Source organism: Myotis daubentonii, chromosome 19, assembly GCF_963259705.1.
Source record: "Myotis daubentonii chromosome 19, mMyoDau2.1, whole genome shotgun sequence".
NCBI classification, from domain to species: Eukaryota; Metazoa; Chordata; class Mammalia; order Chiroptera; family Vespertilionidae; genus Myotis; species Myotis daubentonii.
Window position 1 is genome coordinate 23,483,029 of NC_081858.1, and position 18,012 is coordinate 23,501,040.

Below are 18,012 nucleotides of genomic sequence, written 5' to 3' on the forward strand. Positions count from 1 at the left end.
CACTGCTTTGGCTTGATGCCCTGGAGGATAAAGCATTGAACTTGTTGCTCTGCTGGAGATATATTGCTAGGGGGTCATTACTCTGTCCCACGGTGTCCCCTTTTATGAAGACATGTTAACAGACATGTTCGTTAGGTTAGGACTGAGAGTTCTGCTTGACCCAAGAACGCAATTGCTCTTCTTTTTGTGGGCATTGCAAATCATGCTACAAAACTTGTCTCCTTTCTCACCTTGGCTGCCAGGGGACTCAGAGCCCAATGTGCTGCCTGCCACGGACCATAGCGTAGGGTATAATGGCATATATTTGGGGTATTAATCGTTCTTTTGGTTTTTGCTTTTTCAGTTGTTTTGCACAATTTTTTCAATGTGCCATCAACCTTTTTGAGGGGAAATCAGCAAATAATCATAGAAAAATAGGCCCTGAGCCCTTTCCACCCTTCAAAGCCTAGTAATGAAGGAAGAGTTTCCTCCGGGAGCCCCATGTGGGCCTTGGTCATCTTCATTCCTCTCTGCACTCCTCTGCCCACCCCTGACCCTCCAGTCCCAATAGTGTTGGGAGTTTGCAGAGGGCCAGTGTTCTCAGAAGAAAGGCTGACCCGTCGGCGAGCTCAGGGTTGGCCCTAACCGCAGAGCCTTAGGCCCAGAAAACTCCTCGGAGCTGGAATGAATGGTAGGAAGCCCTTTAGGATGGATGCCTGGGAGACGCTGCAGTCATCCTTGGCTTCTCGAAGGGCCGGGGAATGACTCCAAGGGCCAGTGCACGAGGGGCTGTCAGAGAAACGGGCGGTGTGGCCATTGGCCTGCGTTCTGAGTGTCACAGCACATGCAGCGCTCCCCGCGAGACTCGGGACCGGAGAGCTCAGGGGACACTGCCTGACTCGGGACACCGCCACTTTTTACGGTGTTTGAGATGCAGAAGGCACTCGGAGTCTTGCCGCGTCTCTGTTCTGAGCATCTCCCCTCACGGTACAGGAAGGAGGGTCGGGTGTGAACAGAGGGGTGGCTCTTGGGCCTCACCAAGGGCAAAGGAGAAGGGAGCCCTATTTCACTTGTAGGGTTTGCAACTCTCTCCAGAGTCCTTGCTTTCTGTCCTGTCTTTGGCCCACGGCTCTCCCAGGACAGGGCCAGCAGGGCTGTGTGCGAAGGGGTGTGGTGGTGGTGTGGGGACCCCAGAAGCCACAGGACACTCTGCGATGGTTCACAGGCCAACCCCCCTGAGCTGGACCAGGCCGAGGACCTGGCCTCTCTGGTCAGTGTCAATGAATCGAGTGTCCTGAACACGCTCCTGCACCGCTACCGGGCTCAGCTGCCACACACCGCCACCGGGCCGGACCTGATCGTCCTCCAGCCCCGCGGGCCGTCGGCACCCTCTGCAGGCAAGGTGAGGGGGACCAGGGCAAGGGGGTAGGGGACAGGCACAGGAGGGGTGGGGTGGGGGTCCCTCTGCATCTCAGGGGAGAACAGAGCAGCCAAAGCCCCCTGCAAACCAGGCTGCAGATGAGAAACAGCAATAGGAGGATTAAATATAATAATTATAATAATGAGAGAAAATATTGAATGAGAGTCAACTCTGTACCAAGCACTGCTTCAAGCACCTTTACATGTTATCGCAGTTAATTTTCACACCCCCTGAAAGGACAGACACCATGACTACCCCATTTTACAGATGGAACTGGCTGGGCCAGCTGCCAGACTCTCACATTCAGCAAGCGGAGGAGCTGGGATAAGACCCAGGGCGCCGGCTCCTCTGTGCTCTGAGCCCCGTGGTGGTCTGGGGAGTCCCGAACACCCACATAAATCAGGAAACAGAAGTCTCTGTTCTGCTTTTATTTCTTTCCCCCTGGAAGTGCAGAAATGGCTGCTTTTTGTCAGGACAGTCAAAGCAAAGGCAAGCTCTCAGCGCCACCTTGTGGAAGGGCCTAGCCACCACCGGGTGATTGGAGCCCGATCCCTTTCATTCACTCATCCAGGGGCTATTGATTTAGATAGGATTCCCCTCCCCTGTGTGCCAGGCACAGGGGAGGGAGCAGGGGAGGAGCCGGTCATAAGCCTGCCCCGTGGAGTGCCCAGTCTAGTGGGGAAGATAGGCCGAGAATAATAAAGATAAGGTGGGCGGAGCAGGTGAGTGTGGAAAAGGAGCCTGAGGAGGTCAGGGGACACGGGACCGGCCTTAGTTATACCTGGTCATACTGATGTTGCTTTACTCTGAGCCTGAGGGATGTCCAGCAGAGCAGTGACGGTTTGACTTACGTTGTAAGAGGATGCCCTTGGCTGCCGGGTGGAGGATGGATGGAAGGGGGCGAAGGGACAGGCAGGGAGCCCTGTTAGAGGTCAGACGTCTTGTCCTGAACATGTGTTGCTCTGGGAAGGCGCGGCCTCTGGACTCCTGCCGGCACACAGCAGGTGCCTTGGAAAGATCACGATGCCTCTGGCCTCGGTTTTCTCATCTGTCAATGGGGATGAAAAGCCCTCTGGAGTCCCATGGGACATTCCTGCCCCCCCCCCCCCAACAATGCTAAGTCCGTTGAAGAGGGGACGGTGGCCCTGCACCCCTCCTCCCCTAGACTTGACTTCTCCAGGACTCCCCACCTCACCCCTTCAGTCACCTCTCCGGCCCCTCTCCAGCCTGGCCATCCACGGCCAGGGGTCTGGGAGGATGACCGCTCGGCTGTGCACTCTCCCTCCCTTGCTGTGGGGGCCATGCTTCTGATACCGCAGCCCAAGGCCGCTGAGCCCCCTGAGAAGCCGAGTGGCTCCTCTGGCTCCCTAGGAGCCCCTGGGAGGGACTTTTGTCCAGACCCTAAGGCAGTGATGGCGAACCTTTTGAGCTCGGCGTGTCAGCATTTTGAAAAACCCTAACTTAACTCTGGTGCCGTGTCACATAGAGAAATTTTTTGATATTTGCAACCATAGTAAAACAAAGACTTATATTTTTGATATTTATTTCCTGTATTTAAATGCCATTTAACAAAGAAAAATCAACCAAAAGAAAGAGTTCGCGTGTCACCTCTGACACGCGTGTCATAGGTTCGCCATCACTGCCCCAAGGCAAGCGGACTCGCGCAGGTTTTCCCGGATTGAAGCTTCTGTATAGAACCCGGACGAAAGGGCCTGAAAGTATCGGCATTGGGCAGTCCTGTAAGGAGGAATTTGCGTCTTGAGATCTTCCTATGCTCCCGAGTCTCTTGATCCCCCACACCCTTAACTCAGTGCCCCACCCTTCCCTCCAATCCTCAGCTGCCCACACCCAAACCCACCACCTCCTTCTGTTCTTTGTCTGAGTCACATCTGGTTCCTCAAATGGCCACCAGGTGGGAGCACAGACCTGCGGTGAGGCTGGGACTGGGCCACCTTGAAGATGGCCTGGGTGAGGTATGGGGCAGTGTGGGCCCCTCCAGAGGCTGCGAGCTGGGTGTGACCATGTCAGGGGTCGATGGGCCTGCCTCTGTGTGCAGGGCCTCGGCACCTATTGAATGCATGTGCCTGTGAGCACACCTGTGTGCAAGCACGCAAGAGTGCACAAGCACAATGCAAGGACATATGTGCATGCACGCAGCTGTGTGTGTACACAGGAGCCTAGAGCTGCAGAATTCTCCCTTCTGTGGTCTGGTCAGTGGGCCGGAGGGAGCTGATGGATGAGGGAGCTGTCCCTTGAACTTCAGTGTTTCCTGAGGAGGGGGCTTCAGGACTCAGACCTTTGGTTGCCTCATGACCTAGAGCTGTGCCCAGGCAGCATAGGCAACGTGTCCCACCTTTGCCAACTGTGGGGTCCTGCTGAGCCCAGGATAGGGATTCATTACTACTCCTCGGGGTTTGGGGCACAAAGGCCAACGGGGGACTGGAGGCACCTGGCTGGAGGGCCATGCCAGGGGGAGGGCCACCACACTGCGATTGGTGTCCCTGGTCCCCAAGGCATGGGAGATGCAGATGAGGCCTTGCTGGGGCCACTGGTTGCCCACTTAGCATCCCCGGCTCCCAGTGTCCTCCTCCGGCTGGGCCCATCCACTGTTCCCTTTGGTGCCCTTCCCTGATCTCCGTCTCCGATGCCTCTTCCCTTTTCCCTGAAGGCTACGCAAAGCCGACTTTTGTCAAGGCCACCACCGAGCCTCATGCTGCCAGTTCCGTGGGTCTGGACTTGAGGCGGGGTGGGCACTGTTTTGGAGTGCTCCCAGCTGGGGTGGGAAGGCTGATGCCGGCATCTTCCTGCAGGTGCCCAAGGGCCGCCGGGATGGCCTGCCCGCCCACATTGTCTCCCTGGCCCAGCGGGCATACTGGGCACTGCTGAGCCAGCGGAGGGACCAGAGCATCGTGGCCCTGGGCCGGAGCGGCGCCGGGAAGACCACCTGCTGTGAGCAGGTCCTGGAGCACCTCGTGGGGATGGCAGGGAGTGTGGATGGCAGCGTCTCAGGTACAGTGGGCTCTGGGGGCCATGGAGCAGGATTGTGGGGCGGGAGGGAGGCCTGGAGGGGGTGCCGGGCTGCTCCTCCTTATATCCACTCACCTCGTGTTCACTCAGCGTAGGTGCAGACCCTGTGCTTGCTACATGGCAGGGCTGCCTCAGTCCATGGCACCCCTCTGTGTGAATTAGAAAAGGTACCCCTTCCTCCAGACGCTCGCAGCCACGTGTGGAACAGTCATCCCGCACCGCCACTGTTAGAACTGAACACTCGACTGCCAGGCTCTAGAAAGTCATCCTGATGTGTATACAGACCCATGACGGGGTGCTGCAGGTGCAGCCCCTTTGATGTGGGGGCCTTGTGCGTGCGCCCGCTCAGCCGCGCAGAGGACCCTCCAGTGAAGGCAGAGGGCGGGGCTGTGTCCTGGAGGCGCTGGCACCAGAGGGCACCTGTGCCGCTTCTATGTGCTGAACTTGAATGCTCTGTGCAGAGTGCAGGCAGAGCTGGTTAGGGGAGGTGTCGGGAACACGAGGAGGGGGCAGGAGCTTCCAGGGAGAGATGGTGTCTGAGCAAGGCCAATTAGTAATAATAATAATTACACTATTAGTAATGGTCACAGTCAACACTGGCTGAGGACTTATATGCCAGGCCTCATATAATTTTCAAAGATGTAAGCTTATTTGTTATTTAGAACAGCTCTATAAGGTAGATATTATTTATTTAAGTTTTATAGATGAGGATGTTAAGACCCGGAGAAATTAACTAGCTTGCTTAAGGCCACACAACTAATCTGTTCTAGAGCTGGATTCAAACCAGGCAGCCTGGCTCAGGAGCTGTAATCCCTGGGCCAGTGTTCTCAGTGGGGTTTTGTTTTTCATTTTTGCTCCCTTAAGGAGTCTTTTTAAACATTTAATCCCTTAATCATCTCCCCACTATGAAATTTCAATGCCATAGATATGCCGTGATCTGTTTATATATGTATATCTGTGCTCTATATGTAAGAGAGCAAAATACCCCACCCCCAAAATCAGTTTCTGCCCTCTCGGGGGCAGTGTTCTCCCTGCTGAGAATACATGGCCTCGGCAGCATTGCTCTTCTAGTGGTAAGAAATAAAATACTAACAGCACCCCCTGACCCCCACAGTGGAGAAGATTCGAGCCACCTTCACTCTCCTCCGGGCCTTTGGCTCCGTGTCCACGGGCCACAGCCGCAGCGCCACCCGCTTCACCATGGTGATGTCACTGGACTTCAATGCCACAGGCCGAGTCACCGCTGCCCAGCTCCAGGTGAGGCTCTGGGTGGAAGGAAGAGGGGAGTCCTTGGGGCTGCAGGATCCCCATTCCCACTTAGCAGAGCCCACGCCTCCTGGGACCCTGGAATGTGTCTAAATATTTGGTCAAAGTTCCCCCAGCCTTTGCCAGCTCCTTCCCACCTCACTCAGTGGCCCAAAAAGTCCCCTCCTAGAGCAGTCTGGCCCGTTTGCACCTCAGAATATTGTGAGGATGAAATATTCATGAATAAATATATTATCCAGCCGCTCATTGTTTGGGTCTTAGTAGCATAAGCTGAAATGAAACAGACAAACACAGGCCTGCTTGCTCCTATCTCCCAAGGCACTGCATCCCTCCCCTGCCCCCTCAAACATTCTGTTTGAACAGAAAATAGGATTAAGTTATTAGAAGCCGTGTTTGTATGTGGAGCTGGGGTAATACACAGACTCGGGGAAACTCATCGATGCCCACCCCGAGCCTGAGACCCTGTCATGCATGACCGTCTGGGTCATGTTACTAAAGGCTTCTGTGAAATAAGAATATGGCGGAGGGCGGATCCAGGTCATCCTTCTTCCTTTCGGATGCTTTCCTTGGAATGAGTCGATTGCATTAGTCCCCAGGTGGACTCTGAGTTAGTGAGACAGGGACTTATTAGTTCTGAGACGCAGGTGTCCAGCAGGGTTCGAACCTGAGATGTTGCCTCATAGGGTGGGCCAGGGCAGGGCTCCCTTCTGGGGCCTCAGGGTAGCTGGGCACCGGGCAGGGGGCCGATGCAGCCCAAGTGCTGACCAGGGGCCCGTCCTTTCCTCTCGCAGACCATGCTTTTGGAGAAGAGCCGTGTGGCACGGCAGCCGGAAGGGGAAGGCACCTTCGAGGTTTTCTCCCAGATGCTCGCGGGGTTGGACCTGGATCTCAGGTGAGCGACTGGGCCAGGCAGGGACAGCTGAGGGCAGTAGTGCAAAGGGCATCTGCTCCCCGGGGCCCAGCCTTAGCTCTGCCCAGAGCTGAGAGGAATGGACCCAGTGGCCAGGAACCTGGCCTCCGATCCCGACTGCTGGTACTGCTCACGGGCTGTGTGACCTCGGCTGGGGTCATCCGCTCTGAACCCCGGTTTCTTTTCCTCTGTAAGGTGGAAACAATACCATGGCTAACCTCACAGGGTTAAGTGAGATGATTCACACGTAGCTCTTCATAAATGCTGGGGGTGGCGGAGGCCGTCTGCTGTGATGGGGGCCTGTCAGTACAGGGCTGACAGCAGCGTGGGAGGAGGGCAAGACCAGCAGACCCCAAGTCTTCTAGAAGTTTCTGAATTTTGTGGGGGCCTTGAGTTTGCCTGAATGGGCACTTCAGAACAAGCGGGCACTGGGTGGAGTGACTCATCTTGGGGGGCCTCCTGGGGGCCACCCTCCTTCGATCCTGACAGTTGTGCTCTGTAAAGGACCAACTTTAGAGTCAGAAGGATGTGTGTTTAGATCCAGGCTTTCCCCATGTGGTCCTCTCTGAACCTCGGTTTCCTTTTCTGTAGAATGGGTACCTTCTAGTGCCAGTCTGTGGGTATTTAAATCAGACCACCTGTCCGGGCAGCAGGCCCCGTGTGCAGTGCATAGTGGGGTGTAACATGGGAGAGTATAACATGTAAGCTCTGCACCTGGAGTTTGAATCCTCTTCTGCAGCCTCTGTTTCCTCCACTTCCTAATCTCAGAACACTGAAGGGCAGGCTCGTCTCCCTGGTGACCCCCCACATTGGGGTTGTCAGTTCTGTACCCCTGCATGGAGCTGGGTTCTGGGCATGGAGCTATTGCCTGGAAGGGGCTCCCCGCGGGATAGACTGGGAAGGACGGGGCAGACCGCTGCCGGCAGAGGATTCCAGGCCTCCTCGCCAGGCCCAGCCCAGTCCAGGGAGCTCTGTGTTGGTGGGCCTGACCCAGGCGAGTGTGGCATCCTTAGGAGCCAGGATAAAGCTGTGTGTGAGGAGATGAGGCTGCCCCAAATGAGTTTCAGAGGCCCCGGGAGAGTGGAGAAAAGTGCTTGGAACATCTCAGACTCCTCGGGAGGTCAGGGTCATGCGGGGGACTGGCCTCCAGTGACCTCCTAAGCCACCTGCCTTTCGTTACTGCTATTGCTACCAGGCTGTTCCCTCATCCACCGTGAAGCTTCCAAGGGACAAAAACTGGTGTCCGCTTTCACAAATGCCCTTCCTTTCTCCCAGGTATTCATATGGCAAACTCCTATTCATCCTTCAAAACCCTGCTCTGAATCCCTTCCTTAGAGGAGTGCTGCCTGGTGCCTGGCCCCTCGGTCTCTCCTTTGTTCTATTCTGGCTCATCACTGGGGTCTGCTGGCCTCTCTTCCTCACCAGAATGCCCATGAGATCTTTGAATCAGGGGCCCTGCCTTTTTCCTTTCTGCCTCCCCAGCATTAACATAGGGCTTGGCACTGGGTAGATGGTCAATTATTTGTCAAGTTGAACTTCCAAATAATGGAATACAGATCAGGTCACGTGCACTTCTGGTCCCTTCTCTGCTTCTAGGACGGAGCTGTACCTGCACCAGATGGCAGACAGCAGCTCCTTCGGCATGGGCACTTGGTCTAAGGTAAGGACGGGGTCCTTCTGGGGTGCGTGTCGGGGTCTGTGACCCTGTGGCCAGGATGGGAGGGTGATGGAGAGATCTCCTATGTGACTCGTCTCCTTTGCCACTGGGGTTTGTAGTTGGCAAAGGCTGGTCATGTGGGGAGGGAGGGGTTCCTTTGTAGGGTCTGGGCGTGCCAGGATGAGACATACAAAAAATAACCAGGAAGTGATTTAGGTAAAGGTAAGCGTGTGGGCTCTGGCAACAGGCTATCTGGGTTCAAACCCCAGCTCTGACACTCATTAGACATGTGACCTCAGGCATGGAACCGAGCCTCTCTGAACGTCTGTATCCTCTTTGGTAAAATAATGACAGTAGTTGTGTCTGCCTCATGCGTTTATTGTGAGGATTAAATGAAATGACAAGGCTTGGCCTAAATCAGTCACTCAATCAGGTATTCTTAGTAAATATTATTGGTGAGTCGCGTGGGTAGGTGTAGTCAGAGATGGCTTCCTGGAAGCTGTGGCCTCTGATAGGACATTGAGCGATGATACTCAGCTGTGTAAGAAAACCAATTTTGTTCACTTGTTTGTTTATTCTTTTGTTCATTTGTTTATATTTTAACACATTTTTCTGAGTGACCCCCTTCCCGTCCCCACCCCTCGCATCTATAGCAGGCCTATGGGAAGTGCTGGGACTAGGGTCCTCATCCGTGAATTTTTGCTCTAGCAGGAGAGACAGACATGGGAATTAATGCAATCACACGGGCAGAGAATATGCCCAAGGTTGCAAGGATACAGTGGAGAGGAGAGGATAGATGAAAGGAGGAACTGCTTGGCTTCAGTCAGGGGAGGCTTCTCAGACTCCACTGGGCACCACCCACAGATTTGCCAACTCAGTAGGTCTGAGGTGGACCTGAGACTACGCGTTTCTCACAAGTTCTCAGGTGTTGCTGATGCTGCTGGTCCAGGGACCCCACTTTGAGAACCGCTGCAGTGGAGTCTCTGCAGTGGGTGGGTGGGATGGAGTGAGCCGATGTGGCTCCCCTATCGTTAAATTCGGGTTTAATCCACCCTTCTCCTTCCTGATGCCCCTTCATGGGGTGGGGTGGGGTTGGAATGTGCAGTACATTCTTCTTTCAGACCCTTCCTCCCATGATCGCGTCGGGGGTGGGGAGTTAGGAGCCCAGACCTCAACCTCGATGGCAGGGGAGGCGAGCCTGTCCCAGCATCTGGTTTTCTTGTTCAGCTCATGAGTTCTGGCCAAGGTATCCATTTGCAGGGGGAGAGAGAAACATCAATGATGAGAGAGAATCAGTGGGTTGGTCAGTTTTGAGCACGGGGCAGAGCCACTTGGATGGGGAGCTCCTGGCTCTGAGTGACACCGTCCTGCCCTCCCTCTCCATGGTCTCCACGAGGTTCACCCAGTTCTTCAGGCACCGACGTTCCTTTTGCCATTTTGCCATTGAATCCAGTCAGTGTTCAGCATTTGACTCCCATAGCGCCAGTCCTGGCCCCTGAGTGCTCTAGACACAGTCCAGTTTAATGTGGACAGAACATTTGGGATTTCATTTTTTTCCCCACTAAATTACCTGCAGCCTTTGGTTGACCTTGAGTCTTTGATTGCATCAGATAAACCCTGGGCATGTTGTGTGTTGAATATATATATTTTTTTGGTTGAGTAAAACATAGTAAAAGGTATCAAGTGCCCTAATTTTAAGTGTACAATTCGATGATGATTATATTCTTAAACCTACAAGATCAAGATCTAGAATATTCCTCATCCTGAGGAAAGCTCCTTCCAGCCCCCTCCCCATCAGGGGTTTATTTCCCACCCCAGGATCACCATCCTGACTTCTCTAACTGTAGGTTAGTTTTGCCCACAAAGATGGGATCACGCAGCGTGTTGGTCTTTTGTACCCAACAGTCGTGACTCACGTTGGGTCTCTGGGATTCATACATGTGGTTGCATGTATCAGTGGCTCGTTCTTTTTCATTGCTGCGTAGCACTCCATACCTGTACCACCCTTTGTCTATCATTCGCCCGTGGATAGGCATTTGGGCTCTGAGTTTATTCCACTGATTTGACCGATTTCTCTTTTCATGAGTTCAGTGCAAGGACTGGCTTTATCAGGGCGCAGTGCAGAGATGTTGGCTCTCTAGAAGTTTAAGGAATGGTCACCATCTTCCTGATCCTAGTCGTTTTTGTCCCTCCATGTCTTCGGTCGCATCCGAGACGTGGGGTGGGGCTGGAGAGAAAAAGCAGCAAATTAGCTTTATTGGAAGTTTTCTCATTCTTCTCTTCACATGAGCTAAGTGACAGAGGATGGAGCCTGGCTGTAATTTAAAGTCAAGTGCTCAGGGCTGACAGTGGGAGCCATAATAAATGTGTTCCTACTGTTCTTTGGTGCCCTTTCACGGCTACTTTGAAATCTCATAAATAACCATGTTGGTAAGATGCCTTCCTTCCCTCTGTTTGCTCCAGTGGAGCAGCTGCGGTTGCTAGGTTGAGCTCCTGGTTGCTAGGGATTTTGTGGTCCTGTGGTGGCCCGGAAATATGATGGATCAGTGGAACATGCTTTTGCTATTAATCGAAATGTTTCCACAGCGAATCTTTCAATGTCCCTGCATGCTTTGATGTCGTCCCACTTGGTCAGTGATCCTTACAGGATTCTTTCCGAGTTAGAAGTGGCTCGAATGGATGGGACAGGTGGTCTGGATGGGGAATCAGGAAAGCTTGATTCTAGTCCTGTGTATCTGGTACTAATTTGCTGTGTGACTTGGGCAAGCGTCGCCACCTCTCTGGGCACCAGACTCCACCAAATTCAAGGACCTGACAGGTTTAACAGCCCACAGTTTATCACCTGAGCTCTGTCCAAGTGCAAATCAGTTCTTCACTATGGGCTGGTGGGTTTCTGACAAAAGAATTCTCCTCCCCAGCTTACTTTCTCTCAGCCTTGCAGGCTTCTGGGCTGAGTCTCCTTGGCCAGATGGTGTGTGAGCGGGAGTTTCAGACTAATTTTAATATTCAATCAAACATAATTGGGATCATAAATCTAAAAAAGAAAAATAACGCTCTACAACCCATTAGCATCAGATCATGCCATTTTCTCATTCCTCCAGCTTAAAAATCTCGGCGGTGTCCTGTCGCTCGCACTGGGGGTGGCGCACAGGTTCCCTTTCGGTTGCTGCGGTAGCTTAGTCAGTGGTGGCTGCAAGGGGTGATGTCCCGAAAAGAAGCTGGACTCACGGGCTTCCTGTGGGATCTTGATCGATTAGTGATGTCTGCCACAGGTCCAGGCGTGTAGGGAGGGGTGTGTATTTGCCAGTCAAGGCTGGAGTGTAGAGCTCATGCCCTTTAATATTGCGTTGGAGGCCTCCCCATGCTCAGCTCCTCCCCTCTCTGTTGGCCCCACCTCCAAAAGTGCCTGTTCCGTGTCCACGTTCAGGGACCATCTGTTGTCTCCAGAGATCTCCTTTGTTCGTCGTGTTGCTCCTTGTACGTGTCAGGGCCTTTATTACATGAGGTGGGTCAACCCTGCCTGTTTATCTTTCGAACTCCAATCACAGTTTGGTCTCATCTTCTGTGACATTCCCTTTGGCCCCCCTGGGTGGGATTCATTAGTGCGTTCCTGCCTCCGATGTCCCGTAGCTCCCCACGTATACCCGTATCCTACCACTTAGCCTGTTTCACACTGAGTTGCTTTTTAAAATCTCTTTCCACTTCTACCTTGAGAGGCCCTCAAAGTCAAGTTCTGGGTTTTGCTCATCTTTGCCTTCCCGGAGGCTGGCACAGAGCAGAGCCTCGCTAAATCTGCTGAATGGACACATGAATGAACAAGAATCATATCGCCTTCCAAAGTCAGACAGAAATGACTGCCAACCGTCCTCGGCTTAATTGTGGCCAAAAAGTGACCACACACTTCCCCCGAGACCGAGCGTGGCTTCGCATTGTGAGTTTGCGTTTTCTCCACCACGATGACCTCTTTTTCTTCTCTCCCTTTGCCCTCAGCCCGAAGACAAGCAGAGGGCGGCGGCCGCCTTCGCCCAGCTCCAGGGTGCCATGGCGACGCTGGGCATTTCGGAGAGCGAGCAGCGAGCCATTTGGCGGGTGTTGGCAGCTATCTACCACCTGGGCGCAGCGGGGGCCTGCAAAGGTACGTCCTTCCTGCCCCGCTCCCCTGGGCCGCTGGCTGTCTCTCCATGAAATGGGGCGGGGGAGTCTACCATCGTCTGCGTGTCAGGGGCTGCTCTGTGGGAGGCTGCCGGGCAAAGCCCAGGGAGAAGGCAGTGGCTGGGTTTCTCCAGCAAACCTTCCAGAGCAGCGCCGGCCAGCAGGACCTTCTGCGGTGATGGGGATGCTCTCTGTCCGCGCCGTCCAGCACAGGAGCCACTGCCCGCATGTGGCTGCCGAGCACTTGAAACGCAGCTAGTGCGACTGAGAAAGTGACCTTTAAGTGCATTAAGTTTTAATTAGCACAAATTTAAATGGTCACACCTAGCCAGTGGCTACTGTACCAAGCAGAGAGGCTCTAGAACATGGGAGAGAAGGTTAGGCCCACAGAGTAAAGGTGACGTCTTCTATCTAGACATCTGGGAGGTGCTCCCCACTGCCTGTACCCAGTTATCGCGTTGTTGAGCCTGAGTAGGCGACGGTCCCAAGGCGGCCCCGCTCACATGGGCTCGTTCCCTCCAGCACTCTGCAGGTTGAGGAAGAGAGTGAGTCTTGCAAGTAGATGGCACCTGCCTTTCTATTTCTGTTGTCGCACTTGAACCCCCTCTGCCTCCAATGCCACTAGAGGCCAAGGGAGCCCCGCCCCTCACCCCCACCTATTGACCTGTCAGCAGAGAAGTTTGATGCCTCAGTTCCTCCTCCTGGGCAGGTGGGACGTCCCCTCTGCTGTGGGCTCAGGGACCTGACTTATACCTGTCACCACCAGTGACGATAAAGGAGAAAGTCATATTTATAAATATTTTATTAATACATGATTATGGCGATAATTCCTCCAGCCTCCCCCCATCCCAGCATATAAATTACTTTAAGAGGAGCTGCCGTCAGTCTGCCTGGGAGGCCTGCTTGATGATTTACTTACTATATATTCTGCTTTGGAAGATTTCATAATAGGTTGCTCTAAAATCAGCTATTAAGAATTTCAAAGTCATATATAAATGTCTTCGCTTTGTGTCATAACAGATCATTTTGAAATATTCCATTAATCAGGGTGTGTGTGTTTTTTAATGATCTCCTTTTAGAGAGCCTGGCTTCCTTATTTCGAGAGCCCCGATCCTATTTTTATGCTTTTTGAGCCAATGAGATTCATGCAATAATCTGGTGAGGAAGAAGAACGCCATGGGCAGGCGTCGGGACTCAGCCTGCTGGGTGTGAATCCTGGGTTGGCCTTTCTCAGCCTCAGTTTCTTCCTCTATAAAATGGGGTTAATGATGGCACCAACTTTGTAGGCTTATTGTGGGGATCAAGTGAGTCAAGGCCCAAACATGTGGAGCACAGGACTTGGCTCATGGTGTGTGGGGGGTGTGTGTGTGTGTGTGTGTGTGTGTGTTGTTAGAAAATGGAGGCTCAGAGAGGGTGATTTACAGAGATCACACAGCTAGAATGTTTCAGGGTGAGGTTTGAAACCTCGGCTCTCTTCCTGACAAGATTGCTCCACTGACCTAGACTTTGCAATGGGCCACTCACCCATCCCCTGTGTTCTCTCTTCATTCCCACAGCAACCCTGACAGGAAGGTAGGGAAGGAATTCCCTAGTTTTGGTTCAGGATGCTGAGGCCCAGAGAGGTTGTGCAACTTTTCCAGGGTCACACAGCATTGTATAGTGGAGCTGAGGTTCGAATCAGTGCCTGTCTTCCTCCAAAGCCTCTGCTTTTCTCCTCTATGAGGCGACCCAGCTGGCCCAGTCCTTGGGTGCATTCTGGGTGCCTGGATCTTCGCCTCACTCCTAACAGCTCCGTCTAATTTCCACCCAATCCTCCCATCTCCGTTCAACCTCTGGTCTCTGTTCCTCCATCTGGAAGGTCATCCTGATGAGCAGAATAGAGGCAGGAGAGCTCACAATCGGGGGTAAAGGCCAGGCCTCCGGGACCAGGGTGACCTGTGTTCAGTTCTGGTTCTCCTGCATCATTAGTGAGTCTCCTGACCTCTGAGACTCAGTCTCCTCACCTGTAAAATGGGGGTGATGGTGACTGCTTCTTAGGGTTCTGGAGGCTTACAACATTTAATATAAATACACTATATAAAGCTCTGCTATCGTGATGATTATTGCTATCATTGCTATCGTTATTAATAGAACATCCGTCCACCATCCAGGGGGGTTTTCCTTGGTGAAGCTTGGGTCTGCAAGACTGACTGAGGCGGGTCTCGAATCCTCTCCTGCCCTGCGGTCCTGTCGCTGTCAGGGATGATGTGGACTTTCCCCGGAAGTCTGAGACTATTTGTCACTCTGCCCGCTGTCCATCATCACGTCACAAAAATGACAGTAACGTTCAGAACCAAGAGTAACAAGGATGAGCAATGCCTGCCTTGATGGCCGCGTCGCTTTGCTTTCGTTTTTCTCGGAAGGCTGGTGGGAGGTTTGATTCATGTGTCTTTCACTCAGTTTGCCGTTTTGCTTGCTGCTGACCCCATTGCCTGATGTATGACGCAGTCAGGCCCATACATAACCCAACGCGGGGCCGCGTAATGGGCTGATGAAGGGAGGCTGCCAGTCGGCCCGGCAACTCCCCCCCTGCCGTAATAAAGATGTCAGCCCCCAAATGGATGGGGCTGTAACCCGGGGAGCCCCGGGGGACCTGCAGGAAGGAGAGACAGCGGCAATAATGACAAGAGCCCAGCCCCCTGCTTTCTGCTGGGGGCACCCCGCCAGCCAGCAACCAGGGCACTCCAGCCAAGGATAGGAGGAGGTGGCCAGTCGCTCCCCGAGCTGGAGGAAGACCCCGTGTGCCAAAGGCCAGTGGGAATGGCAACAGTGATGCCACCAACATCAGGCAATGACTGTATATTCAAGTGGCACTTTGCAAAGTGTTTTACTGTCTTTATTGTCTTAAAGCCCCTGCATATGCAACACTGCGAAGTTGTCTTCCTGTGAAAAATGGAGACAATAGAGAAGAATATAGAATGAACAACGTCTCCCCTCAGCCCCCAGATCCCTGCGTCCTCAGAGGCGGCCATTGTTAATGTTTATAGGTGACATGTATTACAACGGAAGAGCCAATATGGATACACTGCTCTTAACTAAAGTCTGTAGTTTACACAAGGGTTCGCTCTTGGACTTGTACATTCCATGGGTGTTGCCAGATGCATATGACAGGTCCACCATGACATGGTCACGCAGGAGAGTGTCACTGCCTGGACAGGCTGGATTTTTCCCTGTTAAAATTTGTTTCTAAATTTTTATCAATTTAGAGAGAACGGGAGGGAGAGAGAGAGAAACATTGATCGGCCGCTTCCTGCATGTACCCCAACCCGGAATCAAAGCTGCAACCCGGGCGTGCCCCCTGACTGAGAACCAAACTGGCGACCCTTCAGCGCACGGGACTAAGCTCCACCAACTGACTCGCACTATCCGGGGCTCTGATCCACGTTTTGATTTGAAGTAATTACAGACTCACAGGAAGCCGGAACAGCAGTCCATGGAGCCCCGTGAGCTTTCCCGTGGTGGCACTGTACCCAGCTGTAGTTAGCACGTTATTAACACCAGGAAATGAGATGGGTGTATTACTGCAACCTAAATGATAGGCTTATATTCAGGCCTTTAAAATGTCATTTGGCTACATTGCACACATAACAAATATTTGGTTGGTTGTTTGGTTGGTGTCTTTACACAGATGGGTCCACACCATCTCCATTTCTATGCCGTTTGCTCTTCTCATCTCACAGCGAGTCTTGGCCTCTTTGCACTTGGGGTCATCATGATTCTCTTTGTGGACGGCAAGGGCTTGCCTGGAGTGGGTGGGCCTCTGCCTAGGTAACAGTCCTGCCAATCATTCAGGGTGCTTCCTGCTCTTTGGTGTCTAAGCCACCACACTGAGCATCCCTGTCTGTGGAGGTTGTGCCCATGAGGGAGGGTTTGAAGGCGTGGCTTCCTGGACATGGAACTCCTGGGTCAGAAGTCTAACATTTGCATTTTCCTGGGTGTTTACACGGGTTGACTCATTTAACCCTCCCAAGTCTCTAGGGTAGGCACTGCTGTTATCATTCCTGTTTGTAGGTGGAGAAACCCAGGCTCAGAGAGGTGCAGTCACTAACTCAGGGTCACACAGCTCTAAGTGGCAGGAAACTGGACCTCTGCCTGCCGTGCACTGGGTCACTGAGGGTCAGAGGAAGGCGTGGCACTTCACAGTGGACCTGCGGTCTCCACTTTGGGGCCGCCATCTCTGTCTGCCACTCCAAAACAGACGCTTGGCCTGTCCTCTCTTCTCTTTATACGTGGAGCAGGCAGGGCTCGGGGGAGCAGAGGTCAGTCCTCCATCTGGCGCTCGGCAACTGAGAGGGGCATCTCCCCCCCCCCCCACCCCAGCTGCTTCCTGGCTCTAATGAGACGACTGCACACCTGTCCCAGGTGCTCAGCACTCAGCGCACACCTCCATTTTCCCCAGGAGTGTGGAGTAGGGTTGGTGTCTGGGACCCAGCTGGTGGGACCAGCCTTCTTTCTTTGGGCCCTGGGTTAAGAGACATTGAGAGCCATTGAGTCAGAAGAAGCAGGACAGCTGCAGTCTGGGCGAGATGGCTTCTCTGTGCAGAGGGCCTCAGATAGCAAGCTCAGCTCCCCAGAGCCTCAGCTGCCCCGGGGGGACCTCCCGGCTGATGGCGGAAGCCAGGGACCATCTCCCATCTGTCTGGCCCTGGGACCTCCCTGCAGAGCTGCAGAGTCGACATGCTGAGCAGGGGCTGAGACTGGCAGGCCTGACTGAGCCCCTCTTTGTCCAGGGCAGGAGCCAAGGCCCAGGGAGGGGAAGGGACTTGCTCAGCGAGGCTGCAGGAGAAGTGCAGGGACTGGAATCTGAGTCTCTGGACTCCTGGGCCTTTGCTGTTTATTCGGCTCAGCCCGCTCCTGCCCAACCCCCTTCATCTTCCTCCACCTCTCCTCCCTCTTTCTTTCCTTCTTCTCTCCTTTTATCACTTCCTTTCTGTCTCAGCTAGTCTCTCTCCACTTTCTCCTCTCTTTCTTCCTTATCTCTCTTCTATGCCTATTGGTTGGCAGGTCCTCAGCTGTCCTGGGATACCAACCTTAATTTTCAAGACAGGATTTCAGTCTGATCAATGGAGAGGAACCCAGACAAGGGCATTGGTGATGCCAAGAGAAAATCCTAGCCAGGAGACACCCCACATTCAGAATGGTCAGCCCCACCCCAGGGCCTGGGACCCTTGAGCTCAATCTCGAAAACTGAGAAAAAATTGCTCCAGGCAGAGGAACCCCATTGGGCAAGGCCTGGGGCCTCCATGTTCCCATCAGCAAGGCACCAACATAAAGACCCCTGCTCTGGCCCCTCAAGACTGACACAGATCTCTGAGTAAGAGAGGATTAGCACTCGGCCCTACAACCTGGAGATTTCATTGCTCTGTCCTTGGACCCAGCAACCCCGAAAGCCTGTCTCCTCCTGAGCCCAGCCCCACCCTTCTGCCTTCCTGTAACCACAGACCCCACAGCCTCCGCCCTCCCCCAGCTGGTGGCTTGGCTCCCTGCCCGACAGCTGGTGCAGCCAGGCCTATTCTGGGCCACAAGCAAGGATTTATTCGCTGTTTTCTAAGCATATTGAAT

The 18,012-nt window shown here is 53.5% G+C and overlaps 1 protein-coding gene across 2 annotated transcripts in view; it reads left to right on the forward strand.

Annotated features, from left to right (window-relative positions):
- Positions 1 to 18,012, forward strand: part of MYO18B (myosin XVIIIB) — a 174,024-nt gene that overhangs the window by 19,395 nt on the left and 136,617 nt on the right. For both annotated transcript variants that reach the window (XM_059675770.1, XM_059675771.1), the window contains exons 7-12: positions 1,205 to 1,381; positions 4,210 to 4,408; positions 5,541 to 5,683; positions 6,484 to 6,584; positions 8,199 to 8,262; positions 12,250 to 12,394. In XM_059675770.1, coding sequence (XP_059531753.1) covers positions 1,205 to 1,381; positions 4,210 to 4,408; positions 5,541 to 5,683; positions 6,484 to 6,584; positions 8,199 to 8,262; positions 12,250 to 12,394 — 829 coding nt within the window. The remainder of the gene's footprint in view (positions 1 to 1,204; positions 1,382 to 4,209; positions 4,409 to 5,540; positions 5,684 to 6,483; positions 6,585 to 8,198; positions 8,263 to 12,249; positions 12,395 to 18,012) is intronic.